Below are 19,502 nucleotides of genomic sequence, written 5' to 3'. Positions count from 1 at the left end.
GAACACACACCTAAACACCACCTTAGGAAACTCACCCAACCACGAAAGAAGCCTTAGAAGTTAATGTGGAAGAAGTATAGGTCCGCTGGAAAATATGAAGTCAAAAGGAACAATAAAAGCATTTTAAAAAATATCTGAAAAATGCCATTTTGTTCATCTTCTTTTTCTTATTATTCTTTTCCCACTAGGCTACAGCAAAAGGTGAGCATTTTTTGGGGATAAAAACTACATAACTTTCCTTCCTGTGCCTTCCTTCATGTCCATGACCTATTTTTAAATGCATATTACAATGATAACATTCTCAAGCAAATTTGCTTTTTTTAGGTTCACTTTGCCATTGATCTTCTGACTTAGTTTCTGCAAGGGTAACTAGGGACCCGCCGATTATGCTGGCATAATTATGAGCATAATAGGTGCCTGAAAGCATTGAGCATAATGCTAGCATAATGGGTAGAATATTTGTGTAATAGTATGAATCCTTGCTTATCAAAATAGCTATAACAGAAAGATCGATATACTCTAATAGAACAGTCAGTAACTCTAATAGAACAATCACATAGCTGACTGTTCTATTAGAGTATATCGATCTTCTCTGTAATATACAGTTTGACAAGTAAGTTTGTGCTTCAGCCACTTATTATTTATCCATAAACTGAAAATTATAAGTAGAGCATGAGAACTGAGGCATAAATAATTGGGCATAATTTGAGCATAATGGGTAAGTATTGAGCATAAATTTAAGCATAATAGGTAAATTTTTGAGCAGTGTAGCATAGCATAATAGGTAAAATTATGAGCATAATCGGCGGGTCCCTAAGGATAACCAACGTGTGAATTGTGTTAATAAGTATCCAATCTATTCATGTTAACACGTTCATTTGGAAACCTTATATCATTACCTATATTTAACCACAGTATTAAGTTCATACCAGCAACAATGTTGTTGGTACCACTGTGTACTTGACTTACTGTGATCACACAGCTGCACAAATCTGAAGCCATACTATTTCTGACCACAGCATGCTACACACTGCCTATAGTTACATACAAACAAGCCAGCATGTTAAACACACAGAGATCTCTATTTGGACTAAAATAAACATTTATATAAGCATTCTCAGTACTTACCTGCCCCTAATTTGTGGAGAAATTACTGTTTTTTCCTTAGTTTCTACCATATCCATTGAGTCCAAATAGAGATCTCTGTGTGTTTAGCATACTGGCTTGTTTGACTCTTGTTTCTTTACTTTTTTCAGCGATCTCTATTCCCAGGTTTTAATTTTATAAATTAATTTTACACTAGTAAAACTATATATTCATAAACACTGAAGCCATACACAACGTACATGCTTATTGACACATTGTTTGTGAACTTTACTCCTTCAAAATGTGGGATACAATATAGAAGTTATTTTAACTCCAACTTCATTCATAGGATATCTCTAGTTATCTACACCTCGGCCTTGGATTCGCCTCAGCGTCGGGTTGATATCTTATTAATGGTGGGGTTCAACTATGACTTTATTATTGCGTTTAAGTGATATGTTAGATGCTTTCATGGAGTTACTGTAAGCAGAGGTGGTGTTGGAAATGAGTACATATCCAAGTATAATTGGAATACTGTAAACATGCAAAAATGTCACAATTGAATACCATGTGAACCACTGTACTAGCTACTAGTTTACAGAGAGAATAAAAGCAACAAAACATTATACTCAGCTATATTATTATTGTAGCAGGGTTAATATTTACACTGAAAAGAATGTGTAACTGCATTAGTACTTTTACTGTTTGTGTAGTCCATGATCAGTAATCATCATCGATCACTTCCATAATGGGTTCACGATAGTGGATCATAGTATCATGAATCACAACTGTATCATTAGAATCTCTCCTTCTGTTATGTGGATAAATAGTAATTGTCAATATTAAAAAAAAATGGGAATGAACATAGTACATATTAAATAATGATTCTTTAGATTTCCAATAGGGATGTGGCAATTATACCACTAAAATTACAGGAATAGCTAATAGCAAGAGTATTGCTAATAGGTAGGTAGACTTGACTACTGGACTGGAACATTGGACTGGACTACTGGACTGACATAATTTTTGGTTTTTACACATTCTGAGGTTAGTTTTATTGAGTCTTGCTTGCTAAGGGCCTTCTGCTACTAAAATGATGCTTAGTGTGAGGAGTGGAGTAAGCAAAAACTAACTTCTTACTACTTGTTATGCTCTACAGCATTTATACACTTCTCAGTATTGTGTTTTGGAGATTGTAATATATAGCAATAGCTATCCAAAAATCATTTTACTATATTTGTGCTACCTACCTATAATACACTGTATCCTTGAACTAAATAGCCCAGACCCCTGGGACGCAACCTATCTTTCCTATATAAGACCGTCTATTGTAGCTAAATTCATTCCAACATGCAATAATATTATATACAAACTCATTACACAGCTGTAGGGTTTTTCTGCTATCATGATAGATTAGTTCTTACATGTGCTGGTTGGCATACTATAATATGTAACCAAATTTATTAGCATTGTACAAGCTTTCTACTATCTCCAAGACTATATATCATAACTATAGCACATTCCCTGCAGCATACTGATAAGGAGTATAGCTAGGTATATGTACTGTAGAAGAACATAATAAAAAGAGGTGAAGTCACTAGAAATCTAGAAATCAGTTTTTGCTTACTACACTCCTTACACTCATAATTTTAGGAGCAGACTGCAACTTTTCTGAAGGCCCTTGGCTAGCAAGACTCAATAAAACCAACCCCAGAATGTGTAAAACCAAAAATATGCCAGTCCAGTGATTAGTTACACCAAGCTATAAGACCATTTTTTTCAGACCAGGTAAAATTAGAGCTAAAAGAATGAAAGACATCAACTATTTATAGCTGAAACATCAAATAGTTTAACAGTGATGAATGACAATTAATGGTGACATGTATGCTTGTAATTAAGAATATTGCATTTCTCATGAGCATAGTATATGTAGGGTAATTTTTGAGCAATTGTCAAAAGCATACATTCTCAACAATAAACTAAGCTTATAGCCTCATGATTAAATAACACTAAAATCAATATGACCTATTATGGTAATTTCACTGGCTTTACAGCCTAACACCAGTGGCAAAAATATAGCTGATCATGACATACAGGAGTCTGCAGAGTGTAATATGGGTGTATTATGAAGTAGAAATTTCTGGGCGGGAGGTCTGGAGATGAAGTTGCATGAGTTTTGCAATTTTAAAGGTTGAAAATTCCAAACTATAATTCCATACATTTTTTCCTCATTTTAAAGGAATTCAGTTTTTTCCATGGGGGCCGGTGCCTCCTTCCCCTCACCATAGAACTGCCATCAAAGAATGTATCTATTATGCAACCTACTTTTTACTTACACATTAAATATCAAAACTTACTGTATAAAGAATTTCCGAGTACACATAAAAGTGATTGTCTTATTAGCAAGTGTAAAAACCAAGGCATTCTAAGAGTTGATGAGCTGTTAAAAAGTTGTGGCCTTCAAATCAACATAAACTTTGCTACAGGCAGCCTGCAGGCATTTCTTGGCTGTTACAATATCCACAATCTTTAAAATCATTGAACAAAATTTTCAAATGTTTTGGTTTAGATGAGAACTATAAATTCAGATACTCACAGCCTCACACTTAATTTCTAATGTATGACAGTTATGCATACATGTATGACACATACAGTGTTCATAAGTTCACAATTTAATACTATTTGTATCATTCATAATACATAATCACCATAACATACTCACATGTCTACTATGGTAGCGTTCTTCCTCATATTATCATCGATAACAAGACCAATATCACTGATCGGTTGTACTTCATCGTTGTCTTTTGTAGTAACAGGTTTGATTTTACAGTGTACGATAATCTTCTTGAAGTTCTCTTTATATACAATCAGTTCCATTGTGACAAATGCAATTAAGGGTAGTATGACTAATATAGTAATAACTGCTGATAACAATCCTGTATTAAATCTGTCAAAAAATGATATCACTGAAGGAAAAATCATTATGTGTAAAACAATGCCATCAAAAATGTTAAGAGCTCTGTGTTTGTACGGCTTAGTGACCAGCTGTGTCAAGGCTAGAAGGGTACTGGTGACAAGTAGTAATGCAAGGGTGGCGTTAGTATTGGCTGAATTGATGATGATGATGATAATGATCACCAGTCGACAAATCATGTAATAAGCTGCAAATGAGCGATATTTGTCTTTGTAACATCCTTGAAATTGATCAAGCAATGGCTTTATCCTGGTAAAGTTGATTTTGCAATTCAGGAAAGGCTCAGATAGAAGTAGAAGCGGTAGACCAATCACAATCACTAGTGTACACAATATTGCCATGATTCCATAAGGAAGATGACGACCATGAAAATACTCTACATTAGGTGACAGGTAAGTGTAAACTTTATCCACATCATGAAAAGCCAGTGACCTCAATAGCAGTAATGAGGTTGTGGCCACAGAAGTGTATGATAGTAGTAGAAGACAACAAATGATGCGGATAATTCTCCGACTTACAAATGCTGAAAACCTGTAAGACATCCTTGCTGACAGGCATATTATTCCTACAATGACGGTCACAGCTAGTGGATGTGCGTAATGGATGACTTGTTGATCAATCCCACTAATATTCTTTGCCAAGCAAAGTTGTCCTAGAAATTGTGGAGTCACTTTAGCTGCACTAGACATAATGCTAACAACAGTAAACAGTTCTTGAGATGCATACAAATTTTGATCCAGCAAAATATCCAGCATACTGTAATAGTATGTGATAACATAGAAATAACCTATCTCAATATGATAGTATGTCACCACAAACACTATGACAACCAAAGCTATCCAATATGTCACTGATAACATGATCACCAGAACTGTCTGAAATGTTGTACACTTGTTGACACTTACACATTTTGCAGAATCAAATGAGAGAGTGTAGCCTTCTTCACAACTACCACAGGCAGTACCAGATCTGTGTGAACTACACTGATTTGTTCTCACTGGTGAAAGTTGGTGAAATCCATTAGTTGTTTCACAACAAGAAAAATTGCAGTAATTGTTGGGACAAACTGCCAATGTTCTTTTACCATCAACAACACCAAACCAGTAGCCTCTTTTGATAGTCGATGTGCTACCAGAACAAGACACAACATCACTGTCATCATAGCATACACATTGTTCAGTAGAGCGTTCATAGAAGAAACCTGGATGACACGGTGATAGTTCTGCTATTAGTCCAACAGATATTTCTATCTCACTGCTATATGATGTGATGGTTAATGAGAAATTAGTTTTATTAGAAATCTTCTCTCCTATCACACTGACACCTTCAAATAGCTTACAGGCTATAGGCACAAATCGTGTACCATCAAGTCTGTGATGTTGACTTTCACCACTTACCACAAAATTCTCACCTTCAGCAGGTCGATCATGAAAGCTTAATGCACAAGCATTGATTTTAATATTTTGACCAACCATTATATTATTAACAAAGTAGGTATTGCAATCATTCAGTGTATCAGTAGGATTGACACAGGTGGCTGGGTTATATAAAGCTAGCCGTTGAGGAGGAAAATTGTGTGTCACATTTAATCCCACAATGCTACTATTCAAACAAGTTTCATCACATGATGCTTGAAGATGCATGTAAGCATTATCACCCATAGGAGAAGTATTGCTGCTAAATTCAACACTTGTAGTATTCATTAAGACTTTGCTGTGGTTAGTTTGCTTTAGTTCACCATAAATGGCTCCACCAAAGCGGATAGCATTGTTCTGATGAAAAATAACATCAGATTCACTTTCAACTATTATTGTATAATTATCACCAAGATATATGGCTCCACCACTCCTGTTAGCTGAATTTTCATTGAATTTTACCAGTGAACCCATTGTGAAATACATGTTTGACTGCTGAATTTCCAAAGCTCCACCATCTTTTGCTATATTATTTGTAAATTCCACTTTGGAATTTCTTTGAAACAATAAATATGAATACTTATTGCAAGACATCGCACCACCTGCTGTAGCTTCATTGTCACGAAATGACACATTTGAGTTTCCATTAAATGTGATCCTGCAGTTTGCATTAGAGATTATAACTCCTCCATTTTCACTGGCTTTGTTACTTTTACATGCCACTGTGCCATTTCCATCAAACAATATTTCTGAATACTCACCAAAGAACACTGCGCCTCCATATTTAGCTTCATTGTTACTTAAAGTGATGTTTGAGTTTCCATTAACTGTAATCCTGCTATGTTTATAAAGCCCAATGACTCCTCCAAATTCACCAACCTTGTTACCTTTACATATCACTGTTGTGTTTCCATCAAATGATATAATAGAATGGTCAGTAGATAACACTGCTCCGCCATATGTTGCACTGTTGTCATAAAATGTCACAACTGAGTGTTTGTCAAATGTGATGTTAGAATTATCATGAGAATGAATTGTTCCACCATTTGTGCTGGCTTTATTGTTGTAGAACGTCACTGTTGTGTGTCCAACAAATAGTATTATTGAATAAAATTCAGAGTTCACTGCTCCACCATGTTTAGCCCTGTTGTCACCAAATATCACCTTTGAATCACCATTAAATGTGATGTTACAGTGCATAAAGCAATTTTCAGCTCCTCCAAAGTTACTTGCTTCATTGTGTTTATATGTCACTGTTGAGTTTCCATCAAATCTGATGACAGAGTTTGCACTATAATAAGCAGCTGCTCCATTAACACCTACATTATCTTTATACAACACTGATGTGGTTCCATCAAATAATACTGTTGAGTAATCTCCAGAGTACACTGCTCCACCTTTTTGAGCTTTGTTATTGCTAAATGTCACTTTTGAGTTTCCATTAAATGTGATATTGCAGTTTTTACTAGAATAAACAGCTCCTCCATCTTCACTGGCTTTATTACTGTTATATGTTACTGTTGTGTTTCCATCAAATGATATTATTGCATTAATCCAAGTGTAAACTGCTCCTCCAAAGTAAGCTGTATTGTCACTGAATACCACTTTTGAGTTTCCATCAAAGGTGATGCTGCAGTTGTCCAAAGCATGGATAGCCCCTGCAGTTTTACTAGCTTTATTACCATCACAAGTCACTCTGGTGTTTCCATCAAATGACATCTTTGAATAACTATGAGAGAAAATTGCTGCTCCGATTTGAGCTCTGTTGTTACTAAATGTCACTTTTGAGTTACCATCAAATGTTATGTTACACTTCTCATTAGACAAAATACTTCCAGCTAAAAGTATGGCTTTATTACCTTTAAAACTCACTGTGGTTTTTCCATCGAATGATATGTTAGAATAACTTTCAGAGTACACCGATCCTCCTGATAGTACAGCAAAATTTCCAGTAAATGTCACTTTTGAGTTCTGATCAAACATGATATTGCTGTTTCTACTAGAATAAACAGCTCCTCCTTTTTTTCTAGCTTTGTTACCTTCATAAGTCACTGTCGTGTTTCCATCAAATGCTATGTTAGAATAATCTCTAGAGAATACTGCTCCTCCACGTGCAGCTCTGTTGCCATAGAATAACACCATAGAGTTACTATCAAAGGTGATGTGACACTTCTCATCAGAATAAATTGCTCCACCACTTATGTTGACTTTGTTGCTGTTGTAAATCACTTTAGTGTGTCCATCAAATGATATTATTGAATAGCTTCTAAGGTAGACTGCTCCACCATATTGAGCTTGATTGTCACTAAATGTTACTCCTATGTTACTATTAAATGTGATGCTGGAATTCTTCCGAGGGAAAATTACTCCTCCACTAATGATAGCTTTGTTAACTTCACTTGTCACTGTTTTGTCTCTGTCAAATGATAGTTGTGAATTATAAGAGTAAACTGCCCCTCCATATTTACTTTCATTTTCAGTAAATATTACCTTGGAGTTTTCATCAAATGATAAATTACTTTTTGAAAAATGCAGAGCTCCCCCGCATTCACCAGCCTTATTACTGTGAAATGTTGCCATGGTGTTTCCACCAAATGATACAACTGACTTGTTCATGGAGAACAGTGTGCCACCAAATAATTTAGCAAAATTATTTGCAAAATGTATTACTGAGTTTTCTCCAAAACGAATTCTGGAATCATTAATAAACATTGCTCCACCATTAGTAATTGCAGAATTGCTGTAAAAGGTAACATTAGAGGTGCTTTTGAATACAACAACCGAGTCACTGCTAAGAATTCCTCCACCAGCAACCGCTAAATTGTGTTTGAAAATTAGATCACCTTGGATGTGCAATTTATGATGTGAAACATACAACGGTACTCCTTTGTTGCCAATAAACAATGAATCTTGCAAGTATGAAGTAAGTGGTTTATCTACACTGTTAATGTAGACAATACTTTTAGCAGCTCCATTGTTGGAGAATTCACACCTGTCAATCATCAACCTTGTTTGGTTACGAGCTGTTGCTGCAGATATATACTCCACTGCTGCACCATGACCACTGTGTTCATTTTGTGTGAATTTACAATTGCTAATGTATATATTTCCTGAAGGTTCTGAGAAAGTTAAAGCCTGTGTGATTGAGGAATGAAATTTGCAGTTTTGTACTGTGAGGTTCGATGATTTGTGAAAGCCAATTCCTGGATAAGTTGATTTATTGCTGGAGCCACAATTCTCCCAAACAACATCTTTAATTGTCACATTGTTGCAGAAGGAAAAACTTATTGCTCCAATACCACTGCAGCTCACAGTGAGAGTTCCGTGTCCAACAATTGCAATATTCTCAAGATTTTTAATACTGACTTTTGAATTCAGCAGAGCAATTGATGCAATTACTTTAACAATGGAATCATTAGTAAGGCTATGTAGTGCTCTATCCAATGAGTAAAAGTGATGGTCACCAATCAGACAGCATGGTTTAATTACCTGTTCAAAAACTGACTCTGAACCAGAAATAGTGATATCCTGAGGGAAGGTTTCATTAGAAATTAGTTCCTCAGCTTTTGTGAAGATCACAGAAACTACAATTATGATTGCAACACTTTTTGTACACATAATGACAATGTGTACCTTAACACAGTAGCAACAAATTTTAGACAACTACGTTTGAATTGTAAGGAAAGTTATTTATACTTTCATAAACCATACATGTGTCATATGCATGTAGTTAGCTATGTTTAACTACTAAAACACAATGTTAAAACACAAGTCACATGTTTATCACATGCCACAAGCTGTTGTTGATGAAGTCGTTTTGTATTTTCAAGTCCTACTGTACTGTGTGCATCAAAATAAATGGTTTTCTTAACAGGTACATGTCTAGTCAACTTGTATAACACTGATGACAGCATCCATTTTGAAATGCATGGGTAGCAATTGTGCTTACCATCTGTATTACTCCATAGTGATTGTACAGACATCTCGTACTTTTCCTCTTTTGTAATTCTGTGTAACAGGTGGAAAATAGCTGAAGATGAAGTATCATAGTCATTTAGTAATTGATTGTGGGGCACGTGTGCAGACTCAAAAGTAATTTTTGTAACATGCATGCCTGGCACTACTGCTTGTTTTGATGCGGCATGCGCAGGTTCATTAGTCATAATTGTGTTATTAAGAAAGTAAACTTAGAAAAGTAAAGAAAAAATAAGTTGAATTATGGGTCAAATAAGAAAAAGTAAAACAAGCTACGGAATAACAAAAAAGGTAAGTTTGATCCCTAGAATTAAATTCCTAATTTCCTTATACTTGTACTATATACACTAATATAAATTTACAAAGTCTGTATGTAATTTTTGAATAGCTTGGTACACTGGACATAGATGTGATTGCCTATATGTAATAATCGGTCCAAACTCAGATCAACATGAGGTAGAAAACTAATTATTATTATTAATGATATCAATGATATTGAATTTGTTTTGAATGCACTGTAGATGATGTCATCATGTTAACAGATCTGTTTGTTAAGCCACCCCAAAATAACTTAATGGAAGGGAAACTTTCAATTCAATGGCAACCATATCACAATGTTTAATTTGGTGTGAACACCCATAAATATTATGTTTTTTCAGTACAAGCTGTGTCCCACACAACTACATGCACACTTACACCCAGTACATGCAACATTAAATTAAATTTGTACATAGCTCATATACTGAATCAATATTCGTGATCTATTATAGCCATAAACGATTGCTACAAAAGAGTTGACTTTTGTGCTTATCGTTTGTGAACTAATTTTCTCTGATATCCTCTGTAGGAGTGTCATAGGAGTATCATTGTATCTCTGGACAACTACCTGTAGCTACTAATGTTTTATGATCATTGTCGACTGAAACAACCTCTTGAGCACATGCTACAACTACTGGAATAGTGCAACAACATACAGTAGGCCAAAAGCCTAATTATAAAAGTTCACAGTGAGGCCAAATAAACTTAATTATTAGTTTCTCATCCTCCAACACTCAAATACATAGTAATGTAGGTTGGATTTTCAGTTTATTAGCTAGATAGCTATTTGATTTAGATAGTCCACATAACTCAGAATGCCTCAAACTGCTCTAACTACATAGTTACCGACTTCAAGAGGTGCTGAGTAACCACCAATGGTACAAAAAGTCCTTGAATGATGTGGTAAGAAAAATGGAGGTGCAGGCTGGGATGACAAACTAATAATCAAGTTTATATGTTTAGTCCTGGAGTTTCACTTGCAGTATGTTTGCTAATGTGACACATGGTGGTTTCCCCTTGACTTCCCAAAAATAAACAATACATGGGAGTATTGTACTAGGTTGTGTTCAGTTACGATAATTCTGTTTGAGTACTTACTTATGTGGTTTCTGCAGGCTAGACATTACATGATAGAGTGGGACTCAACGGTGATTATAATAATATGTATTGCTATGTTGGATAAATGAGCCAATCCGTGTGGGCTCTGCACCATCCTATTATGCTCAAATGTTTGTTTTGTCCAACTATAGCTATGAATAGCTAATGAACATAGCTATTCATTAAACACATGTAAAATAACAATGATTGCTCTTTTGATCTATTAGAGTATGCTGATCTTCTTTCATAACATGCATTTTGACACACAAGAAAGAATAATTATTTTCTGGCTATTGTGCTAGCATTATGATTATTGCTTCAGACAATATAATGTGCTTAGAATTATGCTATCATAATAGGTGTGCTTATATTATAAACTGTCAAATTAAATGTACAAGTAGTTATTACTTTTATTTGTGTAACGCGAAATTTCAACTGATGACATAGCTACAGCAACAACAGTGGCAATTATTTCTACTCACATATATTATATGGTAGATGTAACGTGGTATAAATATAATAATAATGGCACGTATACATGGCCAATACGTGTCTTACTTGAATGATAACAACTGTGCCCACTTTTTGGATGGCTTGTCCATTCCAACATAAAGATTGAGACAAAAAGTTTAATTTTAGCTGCATGCTCAAGATCAGGCACTAAACACTAAGTATTAGCTACAAATGCATCCATCTTACGTGGATCTGATCCATCATGTTGCCTGTGTATTGAAACTGTGGCTCATATTGTCTCAGGGTGCTCTACTTTGGCTGGCACATTGTATAAGAAGCGTCATGATGAAGTGGGCTGACACTTATAGTAGTGTTTGTGCTCACAATTTGGTTTCCCAGTTGTGAGAAATTGGTGGAAACATAATCCAAGACCTGTTGAAGAATCTGACTGTGTGAAAATTTATGGGACTTCACTGTTATAACTGACAGAACTATATCCATGCTAATACCATACCTGTTTCACTGCCCATACAAAAGTCTCAATAGTAGCAGTGAAATTTATCCCGTATTTCACTGACAGCAGTGAAAAAGTTGTAATTGTAATTTCATTGGCTAGAATTTATGTTAACAATGTAGCGCCAATTAGTGTCGATGCATGTTTAGTACATATAGTAGTGACAAATTGCGTACATAGCAATGCTAATGCACAGCATGTGTATATGCAGCGAGTATGGTATTAACTGGGAATAGCATGGGTAGCAGTGAAATTTGGGATAAATACCACTCTTGTTGTATTGGAAATGGTAAATTTCCCGGAAATGGTAAATTTCCAATACAACACTTGTGATATTTATCCCAAAAAAAATTTCACTGCTACCCATGCTATTACTAGTACCAATTGCCCTGATTTAATCTTATTGTTGAAGAAAAAGAAACATACTTTTTTGGTAGACTTTTCATGTTCTTTTGACTCTAATGTTGTTAGTAAAGAAGTTGAAAAGGTTGAAAAGTTTGAAAAGTATTACAGACTTACTAATTGAGATCCAGAGACTCTGGAATGTTAAGGCAGATGTAATTCCAATGGTTATTGGTGCCCTCGGTGCTTTGAGCCCCAAGTTTAATGACTGGTTGAAGAGACTTACTATTACTTTGAAGCCCTTTGTCTTATAGAAATCTGTTTTACTGCAAACTGCTGGACCGTTGCATTGAATACTGAACGTTCATCTTTGGTAGGTTTTGATGATTGTTGTAGTTAGCTATTTACCAGAATTAATTTTGTTTTCTGTGTGTATTTCAGGAGTTGGCATGATCTTGTTGCTTCTCAAGTTCACTGGATGCTAGCAAAGTAAGCTGGATTCCCTGTGCAAGATCTTTGGCGGAAACATTGTCCTCCATGAGCTTGTGAAAACAATGTCTGTAAACTGTTGTGGGATTTTTCCATAGTAACTGCAACACAACCATCCTGATATTACTATGGTAACTGCAACACAACATCCTGATATTACTATGGTAACTGCAACACAACATCCTGATATTACTATGGTAACTGCAACACAACATCCTGATATTACTATGGCATTATTAAATAAACAAATGAAGTATACCTAATTAATATTGCTATTCCTGGAGATTCTAGACTTTCTCAAAAGGTCATTGAAAAGCAAACCAGAGTGTGGAAATGTAGAAACGTAGGCACCATTCCTATAATTGTTGGGGCATTAGGTTCCATATCAAAGGACCTATCATTGTATTTAGAGAAGGTAGACTTGCCATCATCTTTAATTCGGACATTTCAAAAGACTGTGTTATATTCCACCACATCACTGTCATGGTGTTATTTGACAATTTGACTGATACTTTGTTATTGTACATACTTTGTGTGTCTTATAGCTAACTGGCAACTTTTTACATTAACCTACACTCTTGGTTAGAGTCAGGTTGTTTTGTATACCAGCAATGTATTTGTATGTATATCTTGCTGTGATAAAATAAAATAATAAAATAATAATAATAATAATAGGGCTTTATGTCAAGAAATCATCTGCAAGCAGTTAGCTCCATGCATTGGTTTGAATCAGAGAGCTAACTCTCGTGCACTGTGATAACTGGGTACAGAAAGCTCTCCATGGTCAATTCTGTTGTGAGACAGTTACCTATATTGATTCTAAGTGGAAATGGGTGTGGTTAAAGTCATCTAAGATGACCCCTGAAGTTGAAGGGTATCTGTTTGCAGCCAAGGAGCAAGCAATTACAATGAATGTGATGAGTAGTAAAAATTTCAAGCTTCCTGTGTCACCTCTATGTAGATAGTGCCATTCTGCTGATGAAACAATAGACCATCTTACCAGTTAACGTTGTTGTTCCTACATTGCACAGATGCAATACAAAAAGAGACATGATTTAGTAGCCTCTTACATCCATTGGAATCTGGCTAAACTTGCTGGGTTTTGTGTTCAGGAGCTTTGGTGGAAACATGTTCCTGAGAAAGTCCTGCATAATTTAAACTGGAAGATCTTATGGGACTATACAATCCAGACAGGCAGCTCCTTATCACATGACAAACCTGATCATTACTTTGGTTCACAACCTGAAAGCTGAAATAAAATTTATTGATGTTGCAGTTCCCGGTGGCTCTCGAATTTCCCAGAAGTTTATAGAGAAGAAAGACGGATGCTGCGTGACTTAAGTGTAATAGTGAACTGGTAATGGAGCACTTCTACATCTGTTGTTCCAGTTATTGATAGAGCTCTTGTTTCAATAATACCTTGCTACCACACTAGTTCCTAGTTTAGATTCACTTGGTTTACCATCTTCTGTCAACCCAGTTACTCAGAATCTTCAGCACCTTATTGTAATCTTTTAGTGTTGTAGCAGAACGTACTTTATTACTGTAACTATATAGTATTATTACTGTATTTATTGTATACCCAATTTCATTGGTTAGGATTGCGCCATCTGTACCAATATGTTATGAATCATAATAATAATAATAAAATAATAATATAATGAGTGTAAATGTGGCTGCTGTGAAAACCAGTATTTCCAAAGTTTCACGTATGATTTTACAAATCCTGAACATTGTCATTTTTGATGGCATAACTTTGAGTGACCAAAGTTTAAGTATTGCAAGACTCTAATCAGTTTCATAGTAATTAAAACCATTAAACAGTATCCATGAAATATATATTCCAATACGTAGTATAACTGCCTAATTGGTAGCATAGTGAATTGTAAAATTCTATTTACTCATTGTCTAAAAAGCAGGACACATAATAGGATTCTAACTAATGCAATTGGGAAATCATCTTATAATAATGTTATAATAATAATTTTATTGCATATGAACACCCATAAATATTATGGTACCAGTTGAGCCTACAACTCATTAATACTACATGGAATTGTAATATACAGATGATTGAGCAACTGTTTCATTAAGTAGGGGATGGTAATATTGATGAATTGTGTGCTCAACAAGTAACATAATATGTGACCAGGCGTGCAAAAATAGAGGTATGTGGACACAACCTACATGTTGTCACACACAGGTACTAGGTCATATCTCAGCACTGGAATAGATTATTAGCTTCTATTAGAGAGAATCAATCTAAGGAGGTATGTACAATGCATTTGAGTGCTCTATTGCAGTTTCCACTGACTGCTCTAATAGGGAGTATCGATCTATTTTATGGAATTAAACTCCATAGTTTGAAATATCTACCTAATATGCTGGCATAGCACTCCAGTCTGTTATGCTGGCATATATTTGACACAGGCCTAATAACAGACTTCAAAGCATAATTGGCTCAATCCTATTAGACTTTACAACACTATATAATACATATTACTCAGTGCTGCATTGTGGAGACACATTTACAATGTATGTTTCAGGGGATCAAGTCCCACTGGGTCAGGGATTCTTTTCTGCATTCTTCAACGTTTCAGTTACATTTTTCAGATTGCCTGTACTCACAGGCTTTAGCCTTCTCACAGGTCCCTAGTGGGATAGTATCTAATATACGTACCACCCCAGTTATCCCTTTAAATATATTATAGTATCCTATTATTCCACCTGTTTTTACATTTAAGAATCTTAAAATATGATATAAAAGTGACTAGGTGCACAATATTAAAAAGCCATGCATTGTTATCATTACACTATAATTATATTATTTACCATCATCTATGTCATCATTTCAGAACTGTGTTAGCTTTATTCAAAGTGAGATCAAGATTGCTGCAGACATATTTTTGACTTGGCTGCTGCTTCAATCTCCTCTTTAAGAAGAATATTTTTGGCAAGAGATTGCCCAGAATGGTCGGGGAATCCTGAACGCTGACCACTTTAGTTCTTTCCTATAAGGCTTAAGTTTTTGTGTTTTTTTCCTTGCCACACCCATTCATGGGGAATTTTATTGCCTTTTCCATGGTCGTGTGTATCTGAGAACTTACTCACTAGTTAGCCATTTATTTATTTATTTTGTAACACAACTTTGTTATTCATTAATATTGATGGTTTCTCTCTCTTACGTAGTTTAGTTTATAGCTGAGGTGAAGGAAGATACTATCATCTTTGAGGCACTGGTGTGTGAAAGAGTTATGTTGGGTCACTAGTAGGGAGGGAAGTTACCATTCCCTGTGGTATGCCCTTCAGTTTATTTCCCAAAAAGACCTCCATAAGATCCTGATACTTCCCATTCCCTAAATGTTGTTCACTGTTGCTGATTTGGTTCAACTTCACCTCACAATGTCCATTCAGTGGCCACCTTAACTGATCTTCATATGGACCCTTCATGAAGAACAGATATACTAACAGGTGAGTACCACTAGCAGCATAGAGATATAAATGCATTTTGTATCCCTTGTGATGAGTATAGAATGAGTCACTGTACCAGTTAACTTCATCCCTCTCCTTCTTGGTATACTCTGACATCACTAGAACAACTTGATAACCTGATGATAATTTTGATGCTTTGTTGTTAATAGAATATCTTTGGATCAGACATTAACTATAACCACTGCCTTATAAATATTCAATAATTCACAATTTCCTGGCACATCAGAAGCTGTAGATGGCTTAGGCTCTGTTTAGGTCTGTGTTTAGGCAAGATAATTTTATAGTTTTAGACTACTTCTTTAGAGACATGGAGTTGGAAGGGAGTGCCATTAGGGCTGGAATAAAAGAAAACAAAAAAACAACAACAACATCAGAAGCTGTAGAGTGACCAGTCTGACCTGTCTGTAGTAGAAGATGGAGCAAATGAGGTGGTCAGTATACATGGAATCACAAGAGTGATGGTAACTGTATCACATAAGTACCGTATAAAACTAGTTGTTGGAATAGTACAGGGGAGGATCCAGGAGATGACAAGGGGAGGGGCACAAACAGGTTAAAATGTAGGTGCAGATTCTCTTGATAGCTGCTGTATTTTTGAAGCAGCAAACAATCACCTCTTAGTAGTGTCTCACTGTAAATTTTTGCTATTATGGCATTGTGTATATAATCTTAAAAGTTGTTTGAAAGTTATGATCGCCTTATAATCTGCAACACGATAATTGTTTATAGAGGCACTTAGTACGCATGAAGGTTCTGTGTGATAGTCTGACGGTTATATTGACCTTGGTTTCAGGTGAGATGGTAGTAATATGCACATATTTTTTATGAGTATTAAGGTCTAGTAAGTTATTCAATGAAAAGAAGTAGCTATGGCATATCCAAAAGGGGGAGGAGGGGAAAATGCCCAATCCTAGATCCACCATTGTAGTACTATTGCTGTACTACCTCTAAACAGGGCTGGGGTGCATTTTGGTCTCATACTTGCACATTATCTGCACATACAATAAAGTGACAGGGAGCCTCTGTAAGAGATACCATTTATTAGCCAGCATTACTGTTGAGCCTCCATTACTGCCACTGATAATTACACGATCTTCGGCTAACTGTAGTAATAATGCAAGAGCTGACATCCACGCAAGGAGCTTCTGGGACAGATAACAAGGTGCATTGTTTGATATTAGGGTTTTCCATCCCAACGCTGCACCAAATTATCATCAGAACTGAGTTGCTCACCTTTTTCATCGACATGAGCTCAAGAAGAAGCATGAATAGGAGTATTGTATACATAACATTGATTGTGAATCTTCACCCTACTTGTTTTTTTTACCTTGATGGTTTGGGCAAGGAGGGTACCACCATCCAGCAGATCTTTTACCACAGAAGTACAATACCTCTTACAACCAGACACTCTAGTGGATGCATCCTGCATTATCTACTGCATTCTACTGTACTGGCTATTTGTGGGAGCAGAAAGCTGCAGTCAACAGTGCACCCTACTGTCTCCACTGATTTGCATTTAGTGGAGAGGCATATTTTTATTGTTTAGAACAATTATGTTTGTTTGTTTCATCATTTCATTATACTACAGATTTTCAAAAAAATAATTAGCCAGCAAACTCAATAAATGAGACCATGGAGCTCTGCAACACTGTGACTTTACATCATGATAGAGATACTCTAATAGAACAGTCACCCTAATACAGCAGTCAGGAAAATATTCAGTTATAGTTGCTACTTGAACAAACTGTTAAAATCGGACTAGCATACATAGTGTTTTATAATTTCCAAGGTGGTATGTATTTGGCAGAGAACTTACTATAAAATTCAAGCCTGAGATACTCTAATAGAGCAGGCACCCTAATACAATAGATAAATAAACATTTATCCACTGACTGTCGAATTCTCAGGGACCACTGAACAAATTTCAAAATTGTATTATACTAACCATCCAATGCACACAAGTACTTAGTATCCATATATATTTCTAAATACTCGCTATAAATTAAGGAGGCTGACCATGTTGTTTTTGTTAGCCACAATAAAGTTGTCAAACGACTAAGTCTATATATAATTTGGCAAAATACAGCCCAAATAAACAATGGAATCCCAACTAACTATTTTCAAAGATGTCTTACACTTCAAAGACATTTTACTATTCTATACAGTTTACATACAGTGCGATCATTCCACAGCTGGTTTGTGATTTGTTTCATTTTTGTTATTATACATGCATAAATGTACTTGTGTTCACTATTCCACATTTGGGAGAAAAACAACCAGCTGTTGATTTAAAGCACGTAACTGTAGACACAAAGCAAGACAATAGCAAGCATTACACCACACGCACACACTTGCACACAACACTAAAATTACATAGATGACAAGAAATGGCTTTTTGCATTGAAAGTCTCTACAAGAGTAAAGTTCTTTAATGTCGGCTGGCAAGGAATTCCACAAATCTGTATTAAAATCTTTGCATAAAAGTAATGACATCTGACCGGGTTGGCAAAGTATGATACAGTCCTAGTAGTTACCATATTGAATCAGAAGAAGAAGTGGAATCCCTCTAGTGGAATGGTACTGATGAAACTTAGTGCAAACAGAGTTAAAGTTGATGAAGTGAGGCAACTTAGTTACAAATAATTGTGCATGTTTGCTTGGCAATCACACAACACAATCATTACATTTCCTGAGATGCAGCTTTGGATGCCTTAGTCTTGGCACTAAGTCAACTCTTAATGTACAGTATTCTGTAATATGGTATTTGTGTAGACAATAGGTGAAACAAACAGCATGATTTTGTAACCGCTGAATTCGAGTCACATAACATTTGAAGTGAGGAGGGGCCCACACAGAATATAAATGAGATGATACAAGTAAGTTTATTAAAAGCTTAATGATTTCATCTTAAAAGTTTGAAGATGTTCTTTCTTGTTGCAATTTACAAGGTAGATATAATAAGAAAGTTCTAAATAATTGTACAAACTAGCTACATAATTCTAAACTAACTGTTAGTAATATTATGGCCTGCTTTCTCCAAGATTGACAATGCCTTGAGATAGTGAGACAGTGCTAAACAAGAATTTGCTCTGAGTCTATTACTGGCTGGCTTACTGTATTAGTATATGGTCTTTCTGACCTGTTAACTAGTTAGTGTATTAAGTAGGCTATTGTGACGTTGGTTAGTCTTGTTGTTAACCTACAGCTGGGGTTGCTAAAAAGTGAGTGATAAATTGTGTAGTGTAAAATGTGAACCAACATGGTGTACATCAGTGCTGAGGCTAACATTTGTGCAGTAAGATTTCGCCCCACACACTAAACACTGCGCCCCACACACTACACA

The 19,502-nt window shown here is 35.6% G+C and overlaps 1 protein-coding gene across 1 annotated transcript; it reads right to left on the bottom strand.

The window, feature by feature from the left end:
• Positions 1-1,589: 1,589 nt before the first annotated feature.
• On the bottom strand, positions 1,590-9,461 carry LOC136267704 (probable outer membrane protein pmp20). Its single transcript, XM_066062853.1, has 3 exons — positions 9,428-9,461; positions 3,809-9,062; positions 1,590-1,897 (listed from the first exon to the last, which is right to left on the bottom strand). The coding sequence occupies exons 1-3, from the start codon at positions 9,459-9,461 to the stop codon at positions 1,807-1,809; spliced, it is 5,379 nt and encodes a 1,792-aa protein (XP_065918925.1). The 3' UTR covers positions 1,590-1,806.
• Positions 9,462-19,502: the final 10,041 nt, after the last annotated feature.

Source organism: Dysidea avara, chromosome 9 (genome assembly GCF_963678975.1).
Source record: "Dysidea avara chromosome 9, odDysAvar1.4, whole genome shotgun sequence".
In the NCBI taxonomy this organism is placed as follows: domain Eukaryota; kingdom Metazoa; phylum Porifera; class Demospongiae; order Dictyoceratida; family Dysideidae; genus Dysidea; species Dysidea avara.
This window is presented reverse-complemented; position numbering and strand designations above follow the sequence as displayed.

Excerpts from the sequence above, each read along its gene's own strand:
- LOC136267704 (XM_066062853.1), bottom strand. The coding sequence starts at position 9,461 with ATGTCTGTACAATCACTATGGAGTAATACAGATG. Across the intron at positions 9,063-9,427 it reads ACTATGGAGTAATACAGATG|TTTCTGTGATCTTCACAAAA; the intron begins GTAAGCACAATT and ends TCATAATTGTAG. Across the intron at positions 1,898-3,808 it reads AACGCTACCATAGTAGACAT|AAGGAGAGATTCTAATGATA; the intron begins GTGAGTATGTTA and ends TCCACATAACAG.